General features: G+C 40.6%; 1 protein-coding gene across 7 annotated transcripts in view; it reads right to left on the reverse strand.

Annotated features, from left to right (window-relative positions):
* Positions 1-3,230: 3,230 nt before the first annotated feature.
* Positions 3,231-24,547, reverse strand: part of SPHKAP (SPHK1 interactor, AKAP domain containing) — a 191,744-nt gene continuing 170,427 nt past the window's right edge. For 4 of the 7 annotated variants that reach the window (XM_059879150.1, XM_024981754.2, XM_059879147.1 and 1 more), the window contains exons 8-12: positions 22,587-22,772; positions 20,642-20,728; positions 18,271-18,323; positions 17,999-18,183; positions 3,231-5,129 (exon numbers count right to left, since the gene is read on the reverse strand). In XM_059879150.1, coding sequence (XP_059735133.1) covers positions 4,986-5,129; positions 17,999-18,183; positions 18,271-18,323; positions 20,642-20,728; positions 22,587-22,772 — 655 coding nt within the window. In that variant the 3' untranslated portion in view covers positions 3,231-4,985. Of the gene's footprint in view, positions 5,130-17,998; positions 18,184-18,270; positions 18,324-20,641; positions 20,729-22,322; positions 22,506-22,586; positions 22,773-24,547 lie in introns of those variants that run through there. The other 3 variants (XM_059879155.1, XR_009492053.1, XR_009492054.1) reach the window with 3 other exon arrangements.

Below are 24,547 nucleotides of genomic sequence, written 5' to 3' on the forward strand. Positions count from 1 at the left end.
AAAAGCACTGAAATCATGGTGACAATTGCTCCTTCTGATGAGCAGAAATCTGTAAAAATATGCACTTGATTGCATGTATTCCCCCCTTTCACCAAAATCACATGTAATACTGACCTGTCCTTCTCATTCTTTGGAAAAGTTTCTCAGAGCTATCTGAGGTGCTATCTCCAGGCTATAGTCCTCATTTTGCCCCAAAATAAAACTTGACTCCCAACTTTCACATGCATTTTTTTAAGTCGACATTGATAAGTTTTAATGAAAGGCTGTTTTTAAAGACAAAAGCAGAAGAAATAGGAAGGAGATATGAAACTGAGAAGAAGTGAAACTGGATATGGGGCTTTGCAAGGGTATTTTTGAGGGGATTATTTCAGGAAAAGAAAAACTTAGGTGGTCAAAGGATTCTTACATCAGTAACAGTGGATTAGCATTTTGTTCTTTTGTTTGAGCACAGAAAATCTTTACTGATAGGAAGGGAGGATCAAATGATTCTTCCCTTTGTCTGTCTTGTTCAGACCTAATCTGTACCCAACTGGCCTCTAAGTCTTGCTGATAATATCCTGGATATCACTTAAATTCATCCCAGGACCATGAAGACATTCTCCTTTCTGTGACTGAATGTTCTGATGCAACTAAAATAAAAGGCAAATATTTTTAGAAAGTTTCACTTACATAAGTAAAAAAAGTAATTTTGTACAAAGTCTTGAGACATTTAATACGGCAGGTCTCTGGAAAACTAAGGAGAACTTTAGAGTAAAATTGTGTTTCTCAAATTAATGGTTGACCATCACTAGATGTAAATCAAAGCCTCAATTATCCAAGGTCCATTAGCTTTATCAGTTCAATTCAACATCTACCATGGACAAGGCATTGTGCTAGAGATGATGAGCAAGTTCATACATGAGTTAAAGATGGCTCCATCCTCAAGAAGCTTACAATCAGTGATGGAGACATAGATATTCAACTTATCATGCTGGAAGGCAGACTGAGATGGTTAACCTCGAAGGCCTTGGTACTCACACATACCTCTTCCTAAAAGAGGTCTGATTTCAGGTCTTGTCCTTGACTGGCTCCTAGGAGCTGAGCTCTGAGTCTTGGACCCATGGAAGCCCCCTTGTTCACAAGGACCCTCCAAATTTCCATTCTTGGTCTCATAAATCATTAGCTGAACTGTTTGTACCCACTACAGTGGGTACAACTAGAGGAATATACTTGTTAACCAAACTTTAGTTAAGTTTCTCGACTTTCTCCAGGCTCCTTAGCTTTGAGCCATCCTTGTTGGCAGGATCCAGTATTTAATGTCTCCTTAAAGAATCCCTCCTGAGAATAGACTGAGCCCAGCATAGAACATTCTCTCATCTACTGCCCCATTATGACACCTGCACCGGCTCATCTCATTCTCCACACCTGGCTCTTTCTAGTCCTTTTCTCTTTGAAATAAAACCTCTTTTTTTTGCCCAGAACACTTGTAGATCTCACAGTTGGAGCTTTCTTACTTTTTAATAGAAATAGTCCCCCTTCCTTCCTATTGTAACAGTCCTTTTCCCCTTCTTGTAGTAATCCTTTCAAATAAAGTCACTCCTTACTAATGCCTAGAGTTTATTTTTATTTGACATTGTCCTCTGGCAGATGGAGAATTCTTTACATAAGCATATCCAAGCCTTTTTATTAGTGAATAAAATAAAATGCTCAGGTATCTCAATACTTTCTTTATATAAATCTAATAATTTTTGAGGTTGAATATGTTTTTATTTATGTGGGCTGGTGTTTATGGTGAGTGTTTTTTTCAAACATAATTAACCTATAGAAAAAGAAAATGTTTTGTTTCATTAGTCTAAATATCTGAATAGTCAGCACACACACACACGCGGTCTCATACATAAATTAACCTCAACGAAATAATTTTGATTGTAAGAGATGCATTATAAATTTTTTACCAAATATGGCTTTGCAGTTGGAAAACATCAGACTGTAATTAAAATACTGATACAACTGTCTAGCTATTTCTACACAATCTTTCCAGTTTTCATACAGGTATTAGGAAAACAGATCTCGTTTTAAAAAATTTTAGATATTATTTCATTTACTCAAGTTATAAAAATAGCACATACTCACAGCCAGAAGTATGGTACAGTGGTTAAGATTTGCGGTCAGACTGCCTGTGCTCAAATTCTTCATAGTTGTGGGAGCTGGAAAAAATTAGCTCACCTCTTTCAGTCTTATCAGCCCCCACTTTTGCCCCTCATTGTTTTAAGCATTGTACAGATCATTTAGGTTCTCTATATATTAGCTTTCCACTTTTGGAAAATCATCATAAAAATTTCAACTAACAAAACTGTTGAGAATAGTAGATATGTTATCCTTATTTTTAATTACCTGAATAATCTTTTTTTTTCTTTTGCTATATATCTGCATCACAATACATTCTAATGAGTTCAAAGAGTCCATTTATCTCTAAGATTGAACATTTACCTCTAGCTTACTTGCTTCTAGATTGTCTTAGTCCCAGGTCTGGAGACGCCTGATTGCCTTGTGCCTCTCTCTCTTGTCGCCGAGACTTACTGTAAAGGCCACAGCCCAGTCAGTCCTGGGAGGGTGTGGCGAAAGTGAAAAGTGAAAGTGAAAGTCACTCAGTCTTGTCCAACTCTTTGTGACCCCATGGACTGGACAGTCCATGGAATTCTCCAGGCCAGAACACTGGAGTGGGTAGCCTTTCCCTTCTCCAGGGCATCTTCCCAATGCCTGTTTTTTTGGGTTCCTACTGGGGTTCTCCAGACTAGGGGCTATACAGGGCCTCCTCCTTTAACCTAATGCCTCCTAGAGCCTCAGGCTCTGCCTTTTCAAGGCATTATTTACACCAAAGATCCTCAACCAATGGTGATTTTGCCCTCCAGGATCTACTTTTTTGGTTGTTATAACTGGGAGGAGATAGTCACCGACATCTATAGGTAGAAGTTGGGAGAGGGGGCGCTACTAAACATTCGACAACATGAAGGACAGTATCCCTGCCCCCCTCAACAAAGAATTATCCAGCCTAACCTGAGAGTGGTGCTAAGACTGAGAAGTGCAGATTTATGTAAATACTACTGATCCCAACAATTTAGTCAAAGAATATCTGCTTATTCAAAAATTGAAAGTGGGACAGTGAAGTTGTATAAGAGATAAATCTACCTTCATCCAATCACACTGTGACTACTTTTCCTATGAGGCACTTAAGCTCTGGGAGAAAAAAATGATCAACCAGTTGGCAACAAAAATTTATTGATTAGTTTGCAACTTTAGATACAACATATATTTCATCACATGGTTATAATTCAGTATTTGTGCTTTGTAGGATAAGTAAACATTTGAGCACAACAGAAGTCTACACACAATATTACAATCTTTTGGGGTTGTTTAAAAAATAAACATATCCTTTTCCATCTAGTATCACAAAGAACTTTCACTTTGAGAGGATGGATAAATGTTCAAGTTTGGTATTTGTATCACATATCAATTAAATATATAACCCAAATATGGACTATTTTTCTATAATAAATGCCTAATGAGTCCTGGAAAGGATTCTGGGGGATGGGTGGTAGGGAGGATGACTTCCAATAAAGTTTGTTGACATTTCAAGAAATTTCAATTTCTTGTCAATGTGGATGACACAGAAAGCTGATATGGATGGAGTGGGACTTTGTTCACATTTAAAATTACTTGACAATCTTAAAAATAGTGTAAAAGCATAGTATTTCAGGAAATCTTTAATAAACACTTTCTTTGATCAAGAAAATAAAAGCCAGTCTAGCTCATTTAGCTGAAAGGGAAAAAGACCTATTAGGGAGAAGTTAAATACCTTTATTTTTCAAAAAAGTAAATCTCTGTTTTTAAAATACTTCAATGTGACAATAGTTTCTTTTTCTGAAATTGAGTGCCAATATCCTTAAATTAGGAAGTATATGATCCTAACTGGATATGTCAAACCCTGCATCCATCATTATAAATGTCATCTGACTAGCAAGTCTGCCATACGGGTACCAACGTGTTTATAATGAAATCATAGGGCTCAAGTGTCAACATACAACTTAAAACAATAATCTCTTCATATTTTATGAACTTCTAAGGCTAACTTGATATATTATTTATGATAGTCTCTTCATAATTTACAATAAAAATGAAAGTTTATATTTTATATAATTTAATATACAAGGAGATTTTCTCTCCAAAGACTCTCTTTAGTAGGAAAGCTTTCCCATAGGGTAAGAGTTCTGTAACCATGTCACTCATGTAATAAACAGATGGAAATAAGACAATCTTCCACCTTTCTCTCTCTCAGCTGAACACCAAGAGTCTTTTGATTAGCTGGGAACTCAAGACATTGCTGGGGAGATATGAAATATTTATCAGTGGGCTAGAGTGAACAAATGAAATCACCTCTATAGGAAACACTGAGATATCCTTGCATCTCTGTTAATATCCACTGATAATGGTCTAAAACTGAAAAGCTTTTATATCAAAATTTTGGAAATTTCTCACCCATATCTTAACTATTTACCTGGGCTGAAAGACACTTTAATCTGCTCAAAAAAATAAAATAAAGATTACAGCAGAGTTTATAAAATGATTTTGACCAGTGATGCTGTTTCCAGTTGATTCATGTTGGAGATATTACATGACATTTTATGTTATTAAAAATATGCAAGTGCAACTCTCCTGGAGTTTAGGCCTAGCCTGAAGTTTTCCATTTGGGCCCATTACAATTTCTGTTTCTCCAGCCATTCTAACACAAGCTCTTTTAAACTCCCCTACAGGTTGTGTTGATTTGTACAGACCTATATTTTGCTTTCCTTCAGATTTATTCCATGTGCAGCAGACTTGAGGAGCAGATTTTTTCCTAGCTCGGATAATGTGATGTGATGTTTTGAGAAAGTTTAGAGCGTTTAGAGCAAACCACTGTAATCTAAGCTGGAAAGAAGGAAAGGGATACTCTGCAGGAGACTGCTGCCTTATCCCAGTTCCAAGAGCCAATCAAAGAGACTCGGGGTCCCATCCCTCCGTTCCTCATGTATCTTGCAGTACTGAACCACTGCATGGAAGATATCCCCCACCTTCCAGGACTTCTGATGGACCAGCCGCACGACATCTAGAAACTAGAGAAAAGCACAGAGTTAGGACTCACATATCACAGAGGATCCTCAAAGTCATCTCATTCAACCATTCTACCAGAGCCAATGGCTCTCCAGGCTATTCTTGAATACCTCTAGTGGCAGGGAACTATATTTCAGGACAGTCTATTTTCTTTGTAGACAGTCCAGATTATTAGAGGGTTCTTTCAACTGAACTGAGATGTTCCTCACAGCAGTTGCCATCCACCAATTTTGAGAGTCTACATGGAATTCTTCTTTCAACATCTTATCTTTTAGGTATTTGAAGAGTTCCCTCAGATCCACCTTTCTCTGGGTTAGACTCTGTCTAATGGTTCTGTATAGCATGGTTCCCAGTCCCTTCTATTAGTGCCATACACAATCTTTCATAGGATGTACCATTTAGGCCAGATAAATTGTATTAAAATTTTGGGTGCTGGAGAAGACTCTTGAGAGTCCCTGGACAGCAAGGAGATCAAACCAGTGAATCCTAAAGGAAATCAACTCTGAATATTCATTGGAAGGACTGATGTTGAAGCTCCAGGACAATACTTCGGCAACCTGATGTGAAAAGCCAACTCATTGGAAAAAACCCTGATGCTGGGAACGCCTGAGGATAGGAGGAGAAGGGGGCGACAGAGGATGAGATGGTTAGATATCATCATTGACTTAGTGAATATGAATCTGAGCAAACTCCAGGAGATAGTGAATGAAAGGAAAGCCTAGTGTGCTGCAGTTCATGGGCTCACAAAGAGTAGGGCATGACTTTAGTGACTGAACAACAAACTTTTGGGTAGTTTTACTTACTCGTTCCTCATTCCACTTTGAAAAGTTCCCTCCTCCGTCAAGTTTCAAGAGACACTGTCTTTCCATTGGAACAGGAAAAGGAAAGATTGAGGAAACATCCTAGACTCAGCACCTGGCTAATTATATCATTTTCAATTGGCCACAACTTAGAAAGCGTCTGACTGCAGGTTGAGTTGGAGCACTGGAAGATGGGAAAATCATTACAGATGATCCCCTTCATGAAACTGTAGCCTAAAGCTCAGCATGAAGTCCTCTCAAAATCCTTAGTCAGATATGTATAAAGAAAAGTAACAACTATTAAGAGCCAAAACCTGTAGGAAGTACCTTTCAAGCATGTAATCTCATTTAATTCTGTCAACAATGCTGCAAAGCAGGCATTTAAAGATGAAAAATTGTGGGTTTGTGAGATGAAAAGTTGGCAGTAAGATGGTCTTCTTTTTTTAATGTGGATCATTTTAAAAGTCTTTATCAAATTTGTCATAATATTGCTTCTGTTGTCCACATTTTGTCTTTTTGATCACAAGGTATGTGGGATCTTAGCCCCTTGACCAGAGATGGAACCTACACCCCTGCATTGGAAAGTGAAGTCTTAACCACTGAACCACCAGGGAAGTCCCAGGATGCATGGTCTTCTGACACTGCAGACCAAAGCTCTTTTTGCTACAGTACCCCATGCCTTTTGGTGGTAGGAGAATACGCTAAGTCACTACAGTCGTGTTCGACTCTTTGCAACCCCATGGACTGTAGCCTTGGAGAAGCCAATGGCACCCCACTCCAGTACTTTTGCCTGGAAAATCCCATGGACGGAGGAGTCTGGTAGGCTGCAGTCCATGGGGTCCCTAAGAGTCAGACATGACTGAGCGACTTCACTTTCACTTTTCACTTTCATGCATTGGAGAAGGAAATGGCAACCCACTCCAGTGTCCTTGCCTGGAGAATCCCAGGGATGGGGGAGCCTGGTGGGCTGCCGTCTATGGGTCGCACAGAGTCGGACACTGCTGAAGTCACTTAGCAGGACTGTAGCCTGCCAGGCTCCTCTCTCCATGGGATTTTCCAGGCGAGAAAACTGGAGTGGGTTGCCATTTCCTTCTCCAAAGTAGAATAATGAGACATTAATATTTATTTGGAACATTGGGATAAAGGAAAGGCTGGGACTCTAGTCTCGTTTACTGAGGAAGAAAAATCTATTTCTTAAAAAGATGAGAGATATGCTTTAGTTACTATTTCTTCAATGTTTCCTTCTAGAATTTCTTTGCCCTGCTCATTTCACATTTGCTCAGACTTTGAAGATGAGCCAGAAATTGGAATGCTAATTTTTTCTGATCTTCCCCCGCCCCCTTCAGTTTGAATTTGCTAATTCATTTCAATTACTGAGAAGTTGTTTCCCAGAGAGCTACTATTAAATTACGTCTCTTCTTCCAGCTGCTGTGACAGCACCAGCTATTGCAGTTACAGAAATCAGTGCTTTATTGTACTTATTCGCCTTGTGTTGGCTTAATCAGAATAAAGCAATTTTCTAGGCTGGAAAATAAAATGCTTAACTTTTAATACATGGAAACATAAACATCATCTCAAAGAGTTTTAGGAAGATGCAAAAAGGGAGACCAGTGGGAAGCTGATGGCAACAGTATTATAGACTGTAATCTCCCCCGCCAGAGGACACCATCTGAACTACCTCTGGCATTTTTTTTTTTTTTTGGCTTTACCAGGTCTTTGTTGCTGCGTGTGGGCTTTCTCTAGTTGAAGCGAGCAGGGGCTACTCTGTTGTAGTGAGAGGGCTCGTCATTGCAATAGCTTCTCTTGTTGGGGGTCACGGGCTCTAGAGTACAGGCTCAGTAGTTCAGTTCAGTTCAGTCGCTCAGTCGTGTCCGACTCTTTGCGACCCCATGAATTGCAGCACCCCAGGCCTCCCTGTCCATCACCAACTCCCAGAGTTCACTCAGACTCATGTCCATCGAATCAGTGATGCCATCCAGCCATCTCATCCTCTGTCGTCCCCTTCTCCTCCTGCCCCCAATCCCTCCCAGCATCAGAGTCTTTTCCAATGAGTCAACTCTTCGCATGAGGTGGCCAAAGTACTGGAGTTTCAGCTTTAGCAGCATTCCTTCCAAAGAAATCCCAGGGCTGATCTCCTTCAGAATGGACTGGTTGGATCTTCTTGCAGTCCAAGGGACTCTCAAGAGTCTTCTCCAACACCACAGTTCAAAAGCATCAATTCTTCGGCGCTCAGTCTTCTTCACAGTCCAACTCTCACATCCATACATGACCACTGGAAAAACCATAGCCTTGACTAGATGAACCTTTGTTGGCAAAGTAATGTCTTTGCTTTTGAATATGCTATCTAGGTTGGTCATAACTTTCCTTCCAAGGAGTAAGCGTCTTTTAATTTTGTGGCTGCAGTCACCATCTGCAGCGATTTTGGAGCCCCAAAAAATAAAGTCTGACACTGGCTCAGTAGTTACGGTGTACCAACTTAGTTGCTCTGCAATCTGTGGGATCGGACCCATATCCCCTGCATTGGCAGGCGGATTCTTAACCACTGAAAGTTAACCAGGGAAGTCCTTAATCACTTAATACTGGTAACATCTTATGGAAAAAACGTGAATGAACTGTTTGGCCAACCCAATATCTTGTTGGAAAATAAGATAAGTCCCTGTACCTACTAGGGACTCAATAAATATTTGCAGAAGGCGGAACACCCAAATGTGAGTCAAATACATCAAATGCATTCAAAACGATCAATAAGACTACTTGAAATATGGAGTGACATCCAGAATCACTGAAGCTGAACCTTGTATAAATATTCATCCTTGAGTTTTATATATTTGCACTTATACCATTAAAAAATTACCAGGCACATCTTGGGGCTGCTTACTCAATAATTCCCTACTGATAGGATGCTCCAAAAAATCAGTCAAGGCTGAGAACCTAAGCAAAGGCAGAGCCTGAACTGGTGCCCTGGTAGTGGGCAAAGAGCAAAGTCAGAGATGGTCATGGGGCAGGTGTTTCATCACCTGTGACTGGGAGTGGGCATGCATGCTGTGAAGGTCCCAGGGGTGCCTGGGACCCCTCTTCACTGGTCATTATTACAACAGCCCTGGAAGGTTAGCTTCAATCAGCTCCATCAGGCTCAGTGACAGAATGTCAGACTGTTAGTTGTCCGGTATCCCTCACAAGTCTGTTGAGCTGTCTGTTAGACTCCTGAAATTTTAGAGAACTTAAATCCTTTAGGTTAAGACTTTGCTCAGAACACAAATACCATCAGAAAGAGGAACACTCTAGGTGGTTATTAGTAAATTCATGGAGCTGCATAAAAATAATTTTGTGAGCTGTTACTTGTATGTTGGTGTGTATGAAAGATCCCAGGCATGCATGTTTTTCTATTGGACTAGGTGGAAAAAATATGCAGCCTCAGGAAAAAGGGGAGAAAGGCTAGGATGTCTTTGCATGATTTTGTTAATCAGACTTTTCCAGCTCTTACTGGAGAAAGGTGCTCCCAGTGCAGAAGGTTTGAAGATCAAGTTTCTGAGGTCTCACTGAGAGAGGTTCATATTAATAATTCATCGACTTCTCGTCAAGATTTTCCTCCAGGGTCATCAGTGGTCTTAGACCAGACTTATCCCTTGAGGGTGTTTTCTCTTCTTTAGCATGTTTTATAAAGATGCAGTATAAAGTACACAGAAATATAAACTTAGTCTCAGCACTTTTTTTTTTTCTTTCTGTACACTCTAGTTTTCTGGGCCACCATCTTATTCCCAACTTTAATCTCTGAGTCATTGCTCTGGGAGAGAATGAAAATTACAGAGCAGATGTCAATATTGGCTAAACTCTTCCCAGAAGGCTGTCTGCTTCAGACCTTTCTGGAAGGTATTAGCTACTTTCCAGTATTAGCTACTTTTCATCTATTTTGGGCCTGCCGAAGCAGGGTCTCCCATTGCGGTCTGTGATGATGACCACAGGATGTTGTGAACTGACCCCAAACTGTCAAAATGTCCTACCAACTAGGCTACTCTATCAGTATTTTGTGAAATGGCCACATGCTAGAATATGTCTCATGACTTCTAAAGTCAGGTTGATATCCCAATAAATTGGAGAAAGAAATGGCAACCCACTCCAGTATTCCTGCCTGGAGAATCCCCATGGAAAGAAGAGCCTGGTGGGCTACAGTCCATGGGGTTGCAAAGAGTTAGACACAACTGAGCGGCTAAGCACATCCCAATAAAGCAATTTTTAAAAATGATCTGGTCCCACTAAATATAGCATGCTCTTAGTCTGTGATGGCTTCTTCTCAGACATTAAGACCTTGAAACATCGGTGGGGTTGATGAGTAAGGAAGGTCTTACATTTTCTTTTCTTTCTTTATTTAAAAAAAAACTCTAGACAAAAATGAAGCTAAGATTGTAAATAAACCAGAAAAGGACACCTCCAGTTCATTACTACAGTCTTTCAAAACTGCATTCTATTTGGCAGCTGTCCCTATATCTTTCACTGTGTCTGTCCAGGCTACGGACTCAGTAATCAGCTTTAGCATGTCAGGGAATCTGAGTTTTTCTTTTCAATGTACTGACAAAAATAAAAAATTTTCATTTCCTATCATTGCACAATTAATAACAATTAGTTTCCCTTCCTATGTATCATATTTGCCATTTCCTTGAACAAATGTTTTGTTTTAGGAAGCTAGAAGAATTCATATCCCGTGATGGCATGTTGTCGACCTGTTGGAAGGAAAGTATCACATGGTAGGTACCTTTTATATTCTCAGGTGCATTTACTTAATTAGATTACTTGTTTATAAAATCATATGGTGGGATCTACGGGTTGTTGTTGTTTAGTTGCTAAGTTGTGTCTGACTCTTGGTGACCCCATGAACTGAAGCCCTTCAGGCACATTTATCTGTGGGATGTTCCAGGCAAGAATACTGAAGTGGGTTGCCATTTCCTTCTCCAGGAGATTTTCCCAATCCAGGGATTGAAAGGAATCTATGGGAGTTGTCGCAAATTGTTTAGATTTTTTGGGAAACACTCAATGCAGATTTCTGAAAGCAGCTACCTTCTTTTGTTCCAAGGCAGTCCATTTCATTAAGCACAAGTGAGCTGGTCTTTATATTGCTCCCGCAACTATGGACTGTAGGAGTTGAGATTCTCAGCTTTGGCTGTACCCTGGGACTCCCCAGGGATCTTGAGAAAACCCCAAAGCCTGGTTCATCCCAAGAGAAGAGTTTGATTTGATTGGCTCGAGCATCAGGCCATAAAAGCATCCCCCGGGTCATGGGGATGGGGCTCCCAGGATGGAGCTCATGCCCTTCTGAGAAGATGAAGAGATACCAGAGCTGGCTCTCTGCCATGTGACAGCACAGAAAGGAAGCTGTCCCTCATCAGGAAATGCACCTACTGGTACTTTGACCTCAGACTTTCTAGCCTCTAGAACTCTAAGAAATAAATGTCTGCTGTTCAAGCCACTGCCTGTGTTATTTTACTAGAGCAGCTTGAGCTAAGACAATATTTAATTCTTTATTTTTCCTTTGTCAGGTACTGTTTTCAAAACTGAGACTTTAAGTGTAGTGTTTTGGGGAAAGTTAACTTAATAGTAAATGACATCAATATTTTCTCTCTCATTCTCTTTCCTCTACTTTGCTTGTGGAAAAGAGTAAGACATTAAAGGAGAAGCGAGTCTTCTTCTGACACTCACTTTCTTAGGAAGGCAGGTATACATCTGTTTCCTCTTAGGACATTCTGTTCTATTCACTGCCCTCAAGAGAAGGATGTAATTCCCCAAATGAGCTTAATGATGAGGAAGGTAACTGATTTACTATGAAGCCAGTCATCAGCTCATTCCAGCTCCCTGATTATTGAATTTAAACAGAAGAAAAAGAGCTGAAGAACAATAATACATTGCCTCCACAAAGCAGAACAATTAATTAATTGATATCCTTTTGAAAAAGAATGGCTCTCATGATTTTTCCCCTTCCATGAATTAAGTAGATTAAATTTAACTGATGTCAAGGTCACTGTGAATTAAATTTATAAACTGTATTTTAGATTTTCAAGTGCTATGATTCTCAGCAATCTTTCCTTTGGAATTTAGCATACTTAAAAGCCACCTCAAATTCTGCCACTCCTTCAAGATATTTCTTATGGAAGTGTTAGTTTCTCAGTCATGTCTGACTCTTCGTGACTCCATGGACTGGAGCCCTCCAGGCTCCACCGTCCATGGGATTCTCCAGGCAAGAATACTGCAATGGGTTTCTATGCTCTTCTCCAGGGGATCTTCCCAATCTGAGGATCGAACCTACATCTCTTATTGTTTCTTGCATTGGCAGGTAGCTTCTGTACCACTAGAGCCACCTGGAAAGCCCATTTCTTATGGAAGGGAGTCTCAAACTTTAGTGTTCATCAGAATCATCATACTTGAACAAATATGTTAAAAATGCGTATCTCTAGGCCCCACTCTTAGAAAGGAAGCTCCAAGAAGGGGCCTAAGATGTGAGTTGTAAGTTAGTGTCCTGGGTGACTCTTTGCATTTGGCTCATGGTTTGCAGGGCAGAAAGTACCGTTTCAGTGTGTTTCTTATTTTCCCTTATTCAGAATACGCTCCCATTACACTTCAAGTTTGGTCTTTACAAGCTGAGCCTCCTATGGTTTACCCTCTCCCTGCCCTGGACCCTTCCTAACCTGGAATATGAACTCCCAAAGGGTAGAACATCTTTCCTCTTTTGTTCCCTGTGTCCCCAGAGCCTAGAACAATGTTGGCATGTTGTACATATTCGATAAACTTTTGATGAATGTCCTGCATGTATGATGTTCAAGTGCACCTAGCATTTTAATAATTAGATGGAACACTAAAAGAGAAAGCCTGAGAATACAGATGTCATTTACTGGAGAGGAGTGACAGGACATTAGGGACCCAGAATGTTTGGAATTCATCTTTTGAATTGAAATAAGACTGCAGGTAGTTATAAGCTGATATTAGGTGTCCTTCCACTCCAAGGCCAAGTTCACAGGCAGTGATGGGACAGATGAGATGCTTCTGTATTCAATCATGACATCTCCCGGAACTTGCTCAAAATCATGTCCATCGAGTCAGTGATGCCATCCAACCATCTCACCCTCTGTCATCCCCTTCTCCTCCCGCCTTCAATCTTCCCCAGCAACAGGGTGTTTTCCAATGTGTCGGCTCTTAGCATGAGGTGGGCAAAGTATTGAAGTTTCAGCTTCAGCATCAGTCCTTCCAATGAATATTCAGGACTGATTTCCTTTAGGATTGACTGGTTTGATTTTCTTGCAGTCCAAGGGATTCTCAAGAGTTTTCTCCAACACCACAGGTCAAAAGCATCAATTCTTCCGTGCTCAGCTTTCTTTATGGTCTAACTCTCACATCCATACATGACTATTGGAAAAACCATAGCTTTGACTAGACAGACCTTTGTTGGCAAAGTAATGTCTCTAATTCTTAATACTCTGCCTTGGTTTGTCAAAGATTTTATTCCAAGGAGCAACTGTCTTTTAATATCATGGCTGCAGTCACCATCTGCAGTGATTTTGGAGCACAAGTAAATAAAGTCTCTTGCTGTTTCCATTGTTTCCCCATCTATTTGCTAGGAAGTGATGGGACCGGATGCCATGATCTTAGTTTTTTGAATGTTGAGATTTTAGCCGGAGTTTTCACTCTCCACTTTCACCTTCATCAAAAGCCTCTTTAGTTCTTCTTCACTTTCTGCCGTAAGGGTGGTGTCATGTGCATATCTGAGGTTATTGATATTTCTCCCGGCAATTTTGATTCTGGCTTGTGCTTCGTCCAGCCTGCCATTACTCATGATGGCATTATAAGTTAAATAAGGAGGTGACAATATATAGCCTTGACGTAATCCTTTCCCAATTTGGAATCAGTTTGTTGTTTCACGTCCGGTTCTAACTGGTGCTTCTTGACCTGCATACAGGTTTCTCAGGAGGCAGGTAAGGTGGTCTGGTATTCCCATCTCTCTAAGAACTTTCCACAGTTCCACAGAACTTTCCACAGTTGTGATCCACACAAAGGTTTTTAGCATAGTCAATGAAGCAGAAGTAGATGTTTTTCTGGGATTCTTTTGCTTTTTCTATGATTCAACGGATGTTGACAATTTGATCTCTGGTTTCTCTGCCTTTTCTAAATCCAGCTTGAACATCTGGAAGTTCCTGGTTCACATACTATTGAAGCCTGGCTTAGAGAATTTTGAGCTTTACTCTGCTAGCATGTGAGATGAGTGGAATTGTGTGGTGTTTGAACATTCTTTGGCATTGCCCTTGTTTGGGATTGGAATGAAAACTGACCTTTTTCAGTCCTGTGGCCACTGCTGAGTTTTCCAAATTTGCTGACATATTGAGTGCAGCACTTTAACAGAATCGTCTTTGGGGATTTGAAATAACTCAGCTGGAATTCCATCACCTCCACTAGCTTTGTTCATAGTGATGCTTCCTAAGGTCCACTTGACTTTTCGCTTCAGGATGTCTGGCTCTAGGTGAGTGATCACACCATCGTGGTTATCTGAGTCATTAAGATCTCTTTTGTATAGTTCTTCTGTGTATTCTTGCCACCTCTTCTTAATATCTTCTGCTTCTGTTAGGTCCATACCATTTCTGTCCTTTACTGTGCCCATCTTTGCATGAAATGTTCCCTTGGTATCTCTAATTTTCTTGAAGAGATCTCTAGTATTTCTCATTCTATTGTTTTCCTCTATTTTTTCGCACTGATCACTGAGGAAGGCTTTCTTATCTCTCCTTGCTGTTCTTTGGAACTCTGCATTCAGATGGGTATATCTGTCCTTTTCTCCTTTGCCTTTTGGTTGCTGAACTTAACAGAGACACTCCTTTCACCTTTTCCAAGCTGATGAGGAGCTAATGAGACACTGCTGCTTTCAAGTGGCACAGCCTCCTTGGTGGGAAGCCATAGTCTCTCTTTCACACCACTTGAAAATGGCCACTTAACTTCCTGACTAATTAAAAAACAGTCAGAATGAGGGCTCCAAATAAAAGACAGGATATCAAAATTCTACATAAGGGTTTGCTTTATTTCACCAGTTCTGTCACAGAACTGGGCACAGGCAGTGCCCTTTTATGGAGAAGCCATTACCTGTAGAGAATTTTAACTGACTCAGAAAAACAAGATGATTCAGTCCTCTAAAATTATATTACTTAGAAATAAGTCCCTTGAGGTGATGCTAGATAGGAGTGAAATATCATTTAATGTATCTTGACATACTAATGGAACATTTATTTTTATGTTATGAGCAAAGACAGGTATCCCCTTTGATAACTGAAAATCACTGGGGAGAAATAAATATCATGTCAAAGCATTGTTTACATAATTAAGGTGTTAGCGACATATTCCTTGTCCTTTCATCTAAACAAAAATTTATTAGACATATATTCACATAGAGTGTTACACTGTTTCTTCAAAATGGTGGACTGTATAAAAATCAACGGGATATGAATGTGAGCAAACTCTGGGAGATAGTAGAAGACAGCGGAGCCTAGCATGCTGCACCCCACAGGGTCCCAAAGAGCTGGACCCAGAGCAACTGAACAATAACATAAAAATCTGTTTCATTAAGAAATCATCTAAAATACACCATGCAATGCTTTTATGCAGGAAGAGGCTGGGGATAAAACTAGAAACCAACCTGCCTTTCATTTTTCCAGGAAACCAAGAACTCTGGCTAAAAATGTCTTTGTTCTCCTCCCCCTGGCAGGCGGTCTTGGGATTATGTGTGGCAGGAGGGAGGGGGCAACACGGAAGCACTCTGTCACTGCACGCTTTGCGCTGGCTGGCTGGATGGTAAGGTGGGAGGAGAATTTATAGTGAACCAGTATAGCAACCCACTCCAGTATTCTTGCCTGGAGAATCCCAGGGACAGGGGAGCCTGGTGGGCTGCCGTCTATGGGGTTGCACAGAGTTGGACACAACTGAAGTGACTTAGCAGTAGTATAGTGAACCACTCATCACCTTGAAAATAAAGGTGTGCCAAGTATGGGGTAGCATCTAGATTCAGAGAAGATAGAACTGTAGGCAGTCCTAGGCATAAACAGAAACACGAATCACTGGCTAGAAAGAGAAGCCAAAGTGGATGAGTGTATGGAAAATAAACTAAGTCTTCTCAATTTTTCCAGTAGCCAAGTCCATTGTCTGGGGAGGCAGAGACAGAGAGAAAGAGAAAGAGAGATGCTATTCTAACTACCATGTACCTAAGCCTGAGCCAGAGAGTAAAGAACCTCTCATCTCAGGATGTTTCAAGATGCTAGATTTTGGCAATAAAAATTAAAATGCAGTTACACCTTTTAAGAAAATCTAGATTGTAACTTCAAGGCAATTTAACTTGAGAGAGATAAACTATTGAGAAGTATATGTAGAGATAGTGAGGTTCTAGGACCAGGCTCAGCCATCACTATCTGAGGACTCTCATGGACCAACCTCTCTGAGTCCTTACTTGTTCATCAGTATAAAAGGAATGATAATATCCATTCTGCTCTTCTCACAGGGTTGTTGAGAACCGAGTATAATGAGTATGTGGAAATACTTTATAACAATAAGACATTAAAAAAATGCACAGTGGTAATGATAGGCAGTATCCTAAATTAGCTCCCCAAATTTTCTGCCCTAATCCTCAGTACCATGAGTAGGATGAGATAATTAATGCCCTTATTAGGGCATATCTTAAATGTTATCTTAAATGGAAAATGGGATTCTTCAGTTACTTTTGAGTTAATCAAAAGGGGGACTATCTGGAACTTAATCTGTGTAATGTGATTGAATGAACCCATTAAAAGCAGAGTTTTCTCTGGCTAGTGCAGAAGAAGTAATGGAAACTAACAGCATGAGGGCATAAAGGGACCACATGACAGGAAATTGTATAACTTCTAGAAGCTGAGAGTGGACTTCAGCAAGGAAATGGGACTTCAGTCCTACAACCCCAAGGAACCGAGTCAGGACAACAACCCTAACAAGTGTGGAAGCTTATTTCTCTCTGTGGCTTCCAGATAAGTGCCAAGCCAGGATGGCAAGTTGATTTCTGCCTTGTAAGTCCCTCAGTAGAGAGAATGGAATTCACCCAACCTCTAACAACAGACAGACCTGGGTGTTGCTGTTTTAAGTTAGTAAATTTGTAACACAGAAATAGAAAACCAATATAGCAACATTATTTTTAATTGTTTTAAAAGTATACTTTTAAATTATGGAAATTGAGCTTGAAAACATTGGTGTGCATGACCAATAGTTCAGTCATATCCAGTTTTCTGTGACCCCCTGGACCATAGTCTGCTACACTTCTCTGTCCAGGAAAGAATACTGGACTGGGTTTCCATTCCCTTCTCCAGGGGACCTTCCTGACCTAGGGATGGAATCCATGTCTCTTGCATCTCCTGCATCCTTTGCTACTGAAATTTACTACTGAGGTAGGCAGATTCTTTACTACTGAGCCACCTGGGAAGTCATTGGTAGTTGAATTCTTGTTTTAACCTTAATAATTGATATTCTATAATAGTAAGTGATTGGTCTTAGAGAATACGAATTAGAGTGACAGTTGCTATTAATTTTGATGTTGGCCAAAGATCTATTCCTTAGCTTTATATTTTTGGTAGGTGGAGAATAATAATGAGAAAATCCATCCAATGCAAATATGTTTCATAAGGAATTAAAAATGCCTTCTCTTTGACACCATGCCAGTTTGTTTTAATTATCAGTGTGACCTCACTTTGGTCTAGTATTATCAAATCTTTGCTTTTCTACTTTTAATTTAAATGAACATAAGAAGAGGTCAGTTCAAGAGCAAGGAAACACACCTAAAGAAAACAGACTCTGAAAATATTCTGTCTCTTCAATTTACTTTCTCATCATCCCCAACTAGTGGAAACAAGCTTCCAGTCAAAGAGTTGCCACGATCACATTTATGCAGGTGGAAGGCTTCAAAGTTCTAATCAAAATTCTAAGGTGAAAAGTCAAGAACAAAAACATTCAAAGGGGCCAACTGAACATTTACTCAGTTTCAAGCAGGGATAAAAACACAAAGCCTTATGATATCGAAGCAGGGGTCAAGGTACCTTTTCGATTCTGTTTTCTTGAGATTTCTTAAAGTAGATGGTGGGGATACCGAGTTCAGATGCAGCTATCCACTGCAGAGTGGCTCGCAGCTCCGTGTCAGGACACTCTGGCTCCAGGTCAAAGTTGATCACCAGCAGGCTCCCCTGGCGGCTGGCTGTTCCAACCGGCGTTCCAGAGGCACGTTCTGAACACAGACATAACCACCTTACTACGCTTTCCATGGGAATATCATAGGCAAATTGCATCTCAAAATTATGGGAAAGTGGCTTACCCTCCATGGTTTCTGCCTGTCCTTTAAGAATCTCCTTTTCTTCTACCAATTCACTTTGGGAGAAAACAACAGTATATGGTTGGTAATGTTTAGGAAGAACAAGCTGTAAATGGAAGATGAAGTGATGGGTCTTATTGATATAAAAGCTCTTGAAATATATTTATGGTTTTTGTGGAGTAAACGAATACTAGAGAAGTACTAACATGGCTATTACATTGGACTGCTGCTAAGTCACTTCAGTCGTGTCCAACTCTGTGCGACCCCATAGACAGCAGCCCACCAGGCTCCCCTGTCCCTGGGATTCTCCAGGCAAGAACATGGAGTGGGTTGCCATTTCCTTCTCCGATGCATGACTACTGGGTCTGAAATAGATATTCTTGCCCCTAAAAAAAAGGCCACATAAACTGCATGGTTTTGGTTGAGATGACTGGTGTGGGAGACTCTGAGAGATGCAATTTTCAATTCTTCTCAACCTTCCTTCTACAAACCCTCACAGGTTTGAATAGTCAAGAAAATATTTAGTAGGTAACTAGATCCGATTGGAGGATTTATCCTTCTTCTGCATTTTATTTGTCATTTAAAGGATCTTGTATTTCCATCTCAAGACTGATTATTTTTCTATACCATGATAGCAACATAAATTTGCATTTTAGTCTGGGAAAATATTTTTCTACATATTATCTGGTTCTTTGACCTGAAATGAGGAAAAACACAATCACAAACTTTAGATCTTAAGTTGTACAACAAAATATCTCAATTAGTTGAAATTTTTCTTTTTTTTTTTTTCATTTTATTGGGAATTGTTAGCAGGCTGAGGGTTGTTTAGAACTAGGTTGTTTAGAACATTCGCTCAGTCATGTCCGACTCTGAAAACTGGAAGTAAGGATCTCATTAAATATAGGCATGTTGAATATCTGAGGTATTTTCATTATAGTGAGTACTTATTAGGGAGCCTTGAAAATAGTGGGAAGCTTTAGTAAATGATTTTAAAATTAGAGTATATGTTCCAGTAGCTGGAAGCAAGTGGCCATATTGGGAAACTCATCATTGTCCCATATTTTTGTCCTGTCTAGAAATTAAACTGTAGGTGCTCTTAAAAATGTGTCTCTTTATGGGGGAGGATTCTTCCTTATATTCTCTGTTACTGCTAAAATCTGGCTAGTAAATTCCATTGTATTCCTAACGCCCAGAGAAAGTACAATTGTTCTTTCACAAACACCTATTTGTTTGTGGAAGAATGGCCAATTTCCCAAAGGGTCTGTATTTTTCGGTAGATCTCTATCCAAGGAACATAAGTGAAATGAGCTACTAGATACAGTTTCTGTTGTTATGAAGCAGCAGGATGCTAATAGGGGTAGTAGAGATGGTCTTGGTTTTCTCTTTCTGTATTCTGTGGGGTCCTAGACTCATACTGGGGAGAAAGACGGACAACTAAACAAATGTTGTCTGAAGGAGAAAAAGAAATTTGCCCCAAAGTAGTTTTGTTTGTTTTGTCTCCTTTCAAAACCAAAACAGACCCAAGATAATGTTTATGTTCATCTCTAGCTGCGAGTTATGGCTGTGTGGCTCAGTAAAGGATGCATTGCAACTTTTATCACTGAGGAATATTCCCGCAGGCAGAATACTGATTGAATAGTGACATAAAAGTGCTTTCGCTATGGATAATAATAATAAAAAAAAGAACAGGGAGAAGCTTTAGCCCTATATCTCATTTCTATTTTTCTGAAATTTCAGAAATCTCCAAATAATGTCATAATGGTCAAAACTAGCTTTTGGTTCATTTAATTTTCCAGAACAATCACAAATTCTAGATGAAGTCCTGACCTCATGTTGCACTCCCTTTATATACCGTATTTCATGCCTTACTGATTGTACTTTTTTCCCTTGGTATTTTAGAAGGGCCTCATAATGTGGGGAGCAGGTGATGTATCTCCATCATAGTGCCATTTGGTATTGGATTCATTAATGGCAATAGTCCCAGGTGTCTACAAGAAAAGGAAAAGCCTCTCACACTATATTCTACTGAACAATAGTTTTTGTTGGTTGTCATGGTACATTTTAAATGGGTTTTTGGTTCTCTGTACCCATCTAGGTAAAATGACATATATGTCTGAACACATGGATAAGCTTTATCCAAAACGATTATAGTATAAGGGATAGACTTGAAATATAGAAAGCGGTTGATGGTAGGGTGAGGCTACGGCACGCCTGAGTTCTTACTCCAGTGACATGAAACCACACGTCTCCGGGAACCTTGGTAGGACAGACATGATGAAGCCGGTGGTCGGGCACAACCTGAATGATCAAAATGGATTGCCAGATGGAATCAGAGTAGCAGGCTCACAATCACTGCATCTCAGTGGCTACTTACTTAATCATGGGAGAAGATGGCATGCTTTCCTGATAAATGTCCAGGTCCATAATGCCAAGACTGCTAGTGGCACTACTGTTGCCATTGCTGACAAAGCAAAAGTTTACATATTAATGCCAGTCTCCGCCACCTGGCCACACTGCCGACACCGACGTTCCACCATCCTAAGAGGTCCTTCCTTTGATCCCCAGGAGAATATTGCTTTGTGTCTAGGACCCCTAAACTGAGGTTTATTTCTGACCAAATCAGGAGAAAACACAATAAAAGACTCTTCTGACTCACCACCATCATCCTCATCATCAGTATTTTGTAATTTCTGCAGTGGGCTCAGACTTGGTGGATCACACCTGGTGGGTGACAATCAGCATAACCCCTTTCTTCCTCATTCTAGTAGCAGTGAGGATATTTATCCATCAGCAACAGGCTTCTTGGGTATACCTCCAGAGACTAAGATACTTCTGAGAATGCTGGCTCGGGGGAGATCTTCCTGCTTCTTGGCTTTTTGACAGAAACCAGTAGGGTTTTCCCTTTGCCATTCAGGGGATTTTTCTGAGGCATATTCCATAGGATATGCACTTGTCTCATTTTTTTTTTTCCTATGGGGCTACAGAATTTGTAAGTACAAAGTTGGGTAATGTCAAAGTTTTATAGCTCCTTTATCTTAAAATCTTGGAGAAGGAGCCACATCTGATACTTCAGTGTGTTGTAGAGAAGGAGGAATTATATATTGTATCATTTTTGTAGGTTGCACAATCAACATATGGTCTAGTTACTAGCCTGGAATCTATTTACTGAAACACAGAAGAGTTGAGCCCATTTTTAGGTTCTGTCTGTACTTGCACAATGGAATGTATCCAATTTCACCAAACTCACCACGTGTTCTCATACCTTCTCTAATTTCCAATGACTTCTCTTGCAAGTAAGGTTTTCTAAGGATGTGTGCTGGAGTGTTGCGTAATGGGACGGTCTTCCCTCTGGAGTTCTATGAATAAACAACTGAACCCCCTCATTTCAAATTCTTGTCTTGGGTTTCACGTGGGGGTACTGAATGTATTCACTGATTGAAATTTGATGACTCAAACATTACGCTGGAGTAATTAACTGTATAAACTTATGATAAACCCAAAGATTCAAATTCTCTTTGCTTTTTATCCCTATACTGCAACATTTCCACCAGTGTTTGAAATGTTTGATAAATCATTTAACACTGTGACATTTTCTAAGTCTAAACAGACTGAACTGCAGGAAAAAAAAAGAAAAATCTTTCCAGGAGGCATATACTCAGATGCAACTGAAGCCACTTTCCAACTGATCTTTCTGGAAAGTCCTTAGACTTGCTGGCCTGGTATCAAATAAGATTTGGGATAGAAACGTGAAGATTGTTTCATTTTCACCTCGCAGAGGACTAGTTTTTAGTTTATGTCTCCTGAGGGGCTTAGGTTCTCCTAAATCTAATCTCTCTAAGCTCCTGTCTAGCTTTCTAGAGCAACAATACAGAGGGCAGGGCAGGGCAGAAAAAGGGAGGAACAGTAAATCCAAGAAATACAACACAGTGTGAAAACACTTGCCTCATGTAAACCCAGCCTCTCTTGCATCTGAAATACAAATGAACCAGAAAGAAAGTATCAAACATACCAGCTGTAATAGCAACTCATTAAAAAAAAAAAACAAAAAAACAAACCTCAGAGTTGTCACATAATTGAATGCACTAGCTGGAGCCTGCAGAGAAGGGAACACAGATGACTCTCAACCTTGGTCGAGCTAATTGAAGCCATAACTGGATATTAAGAGCTCTCAGCACAAATCATGACAGGCAGGCACTTGGTCCTAGCAGGAGCTTTCCTTTTTGCTCTTATCAGGGATCCTTTGGAGAGAATGATTTAATGCATTTCTGGAATCTGCGCTGAGACTTATTTCCCTGGGAAGTCAATTAAAGAGCAGGTACCTCATGGATCGCTCACTGAGCTGCAGGAAGCTGCTTGTGTCGTCTGGGTTGTCCTCCTCGTTGGCGAGCTGGGACCAACTGTCCATGCTCTCCCCACTGCTGCCAGGAGGGCTGGAGAACTCATCCAGGGCTCTGCCTTCTTTTGAGACTTCAGCCTCCGGTACATCTCTGGCATCAAGGGTTTCACTGTAGATGGTAAGACATTACTAAGAGTGTAGGCATAAGACTGAACTTTTCCGGGGAACCTCACTGCCCCTAGTGTATATCCCATATATTATTAAGAGTTTGTATGTGTTTGGGGTAGAGCTGTGGGCACACTAAATATTCTGTAAATTAATGTGTGTGTGTCTGTAAAGTTGCTTAGTTGTGTCCAGCTCTTTTGCAACCCCATGGATTGTAGCCTGCCAGGCTCCTCTGTCCATGGGATTTCTCAGGAAAGAATACTAGAGTGGGTTGTCATACCCTCCCTCCAGCGGATCTTCCCAACCTAGGAACTGAACACAGGTCTCCTGCATTGCCGGTCCTTCACTGTCTGAGCCACCAGGGAAACCATAAATGAACATGTTATTGTTAAAACTGCCTAGCTCATAATTAGATGCATACTCTCAATTTAGGTAGCCCTACCTGTTAAGTCCCAAGTGGAAAGATCTGGATAACTACAGTATGGAGATGTGGCAGTTTCTATCACACTCTAGGCAAAAGAGTTGGGCACAACATACTGACTGAAAAACAACTGCTGCTAACACTTGGTGGACTTTCCCGGTGGCTCAGATGGGTAAAGCGTCTGGCTGCAATGCGGGAGACCCAGGTTCAATCCCTGGGTTGGGAAGATCCCCTGGAGAAGGAAATGGCAACCCACTCTGGTATTCTTGCCTGGAAAATCCCATGGACGGAGGAGCCTAGTAGGCTACAGTCCACGCGGTCACAAAGAGTCAGACACGACTGAGTGACTTTCTTTCTTTAACACTTGGTGAAAGAGGGTTCTTGACAAGCTTGACTTTCCATTTGTTTGCCCGGCAGTTATACACGCACACATACACAGGTGCTCTAGATTAGGGATCAGACCATTTCTTTGCATCCATTTCCTCAGTCTGTCCCAATTTCCTAGAGCACACTGCAGATGTAGTGAGGTTTGCACCACAGGAGAGGAGGCTCAAAATTAAGACCCTAGGACACATCTGCCTTCTTTTCTTCAGGGAGAGAGGGGAGAGAGAGAGACGGATGGAAGAGAGAGAACTTTGCTCTAGATTATAAATAAATTAAAATCTTCTCTGTGGAGAGGAGTTGGTGTCACCATCCCGGAATATAAACAACCAGCTCTAGGAAAATGAAGCTCTGTATCTCTCTAGAAGTCTCTTAACTTGAGGGTTTGTAATTGATCAACCATCAATCCAGGTGCCAGGGCTCTTGGCTCAGAGAGCCGAATGTACAGAAATGGGGAGAGATTCATGCAAACTTTTCTCCATAGGCTCATTGAAAACTAATAGCATGGACGAGAAGGGCTTTAATGACTGTAAACAAAAAGCAAGAGTGTATTTTTCAGTTGATGATGAAGAATAAGGTAACTCAGTGAGTGGACACTGGAACGCTTTCCTTAGCCATTGTGCACTGGCTGTAGAGAGTATTGAGGGCTTCCAGTGAGGACTGTCCTCAGGTCTGGAATTGTCTTGCCAAGGTTATACCCTTTCCCAGTGAGTACCCCAAGGATGCGATGATACAGAGCTACAAAAACCTACTCATTGGCTCCATTTGCACTAAACCTGACAGACCATCCCGGTTTCAGGGTTTCCTGGAGGCTGTGCTGTGCTTTCAGTTGTAAACACATTTGGGGAGGGGGGACCATCTCCCTCTGTCTAATCTTGTCTTGCCCTGCTCCTATACATGGATGTAGACTTTTCTCTGGAGAGCACTCCAAAAATTATCTGTCTGCAGCTCTCTTCAAGATCTGTTCCTGGGACATA

The sequence above is a fragment of the Bos taurus genome, chromosome 2 (assembly GCF_002263795.3).
Source record: "Bos taurus isolate L1 Dominette 01449 registration number 42190680 breed Hereford chromosome 2, ARS-UCD2.0, whole genome shotgun sequence".
NCBI classification, from domain to species: domain Eukaryota; kingdom Metazoa; phylum Chordata; class Mammalia; order Artiodactyla; family Bovidae; genus Bos; species Bos taurus.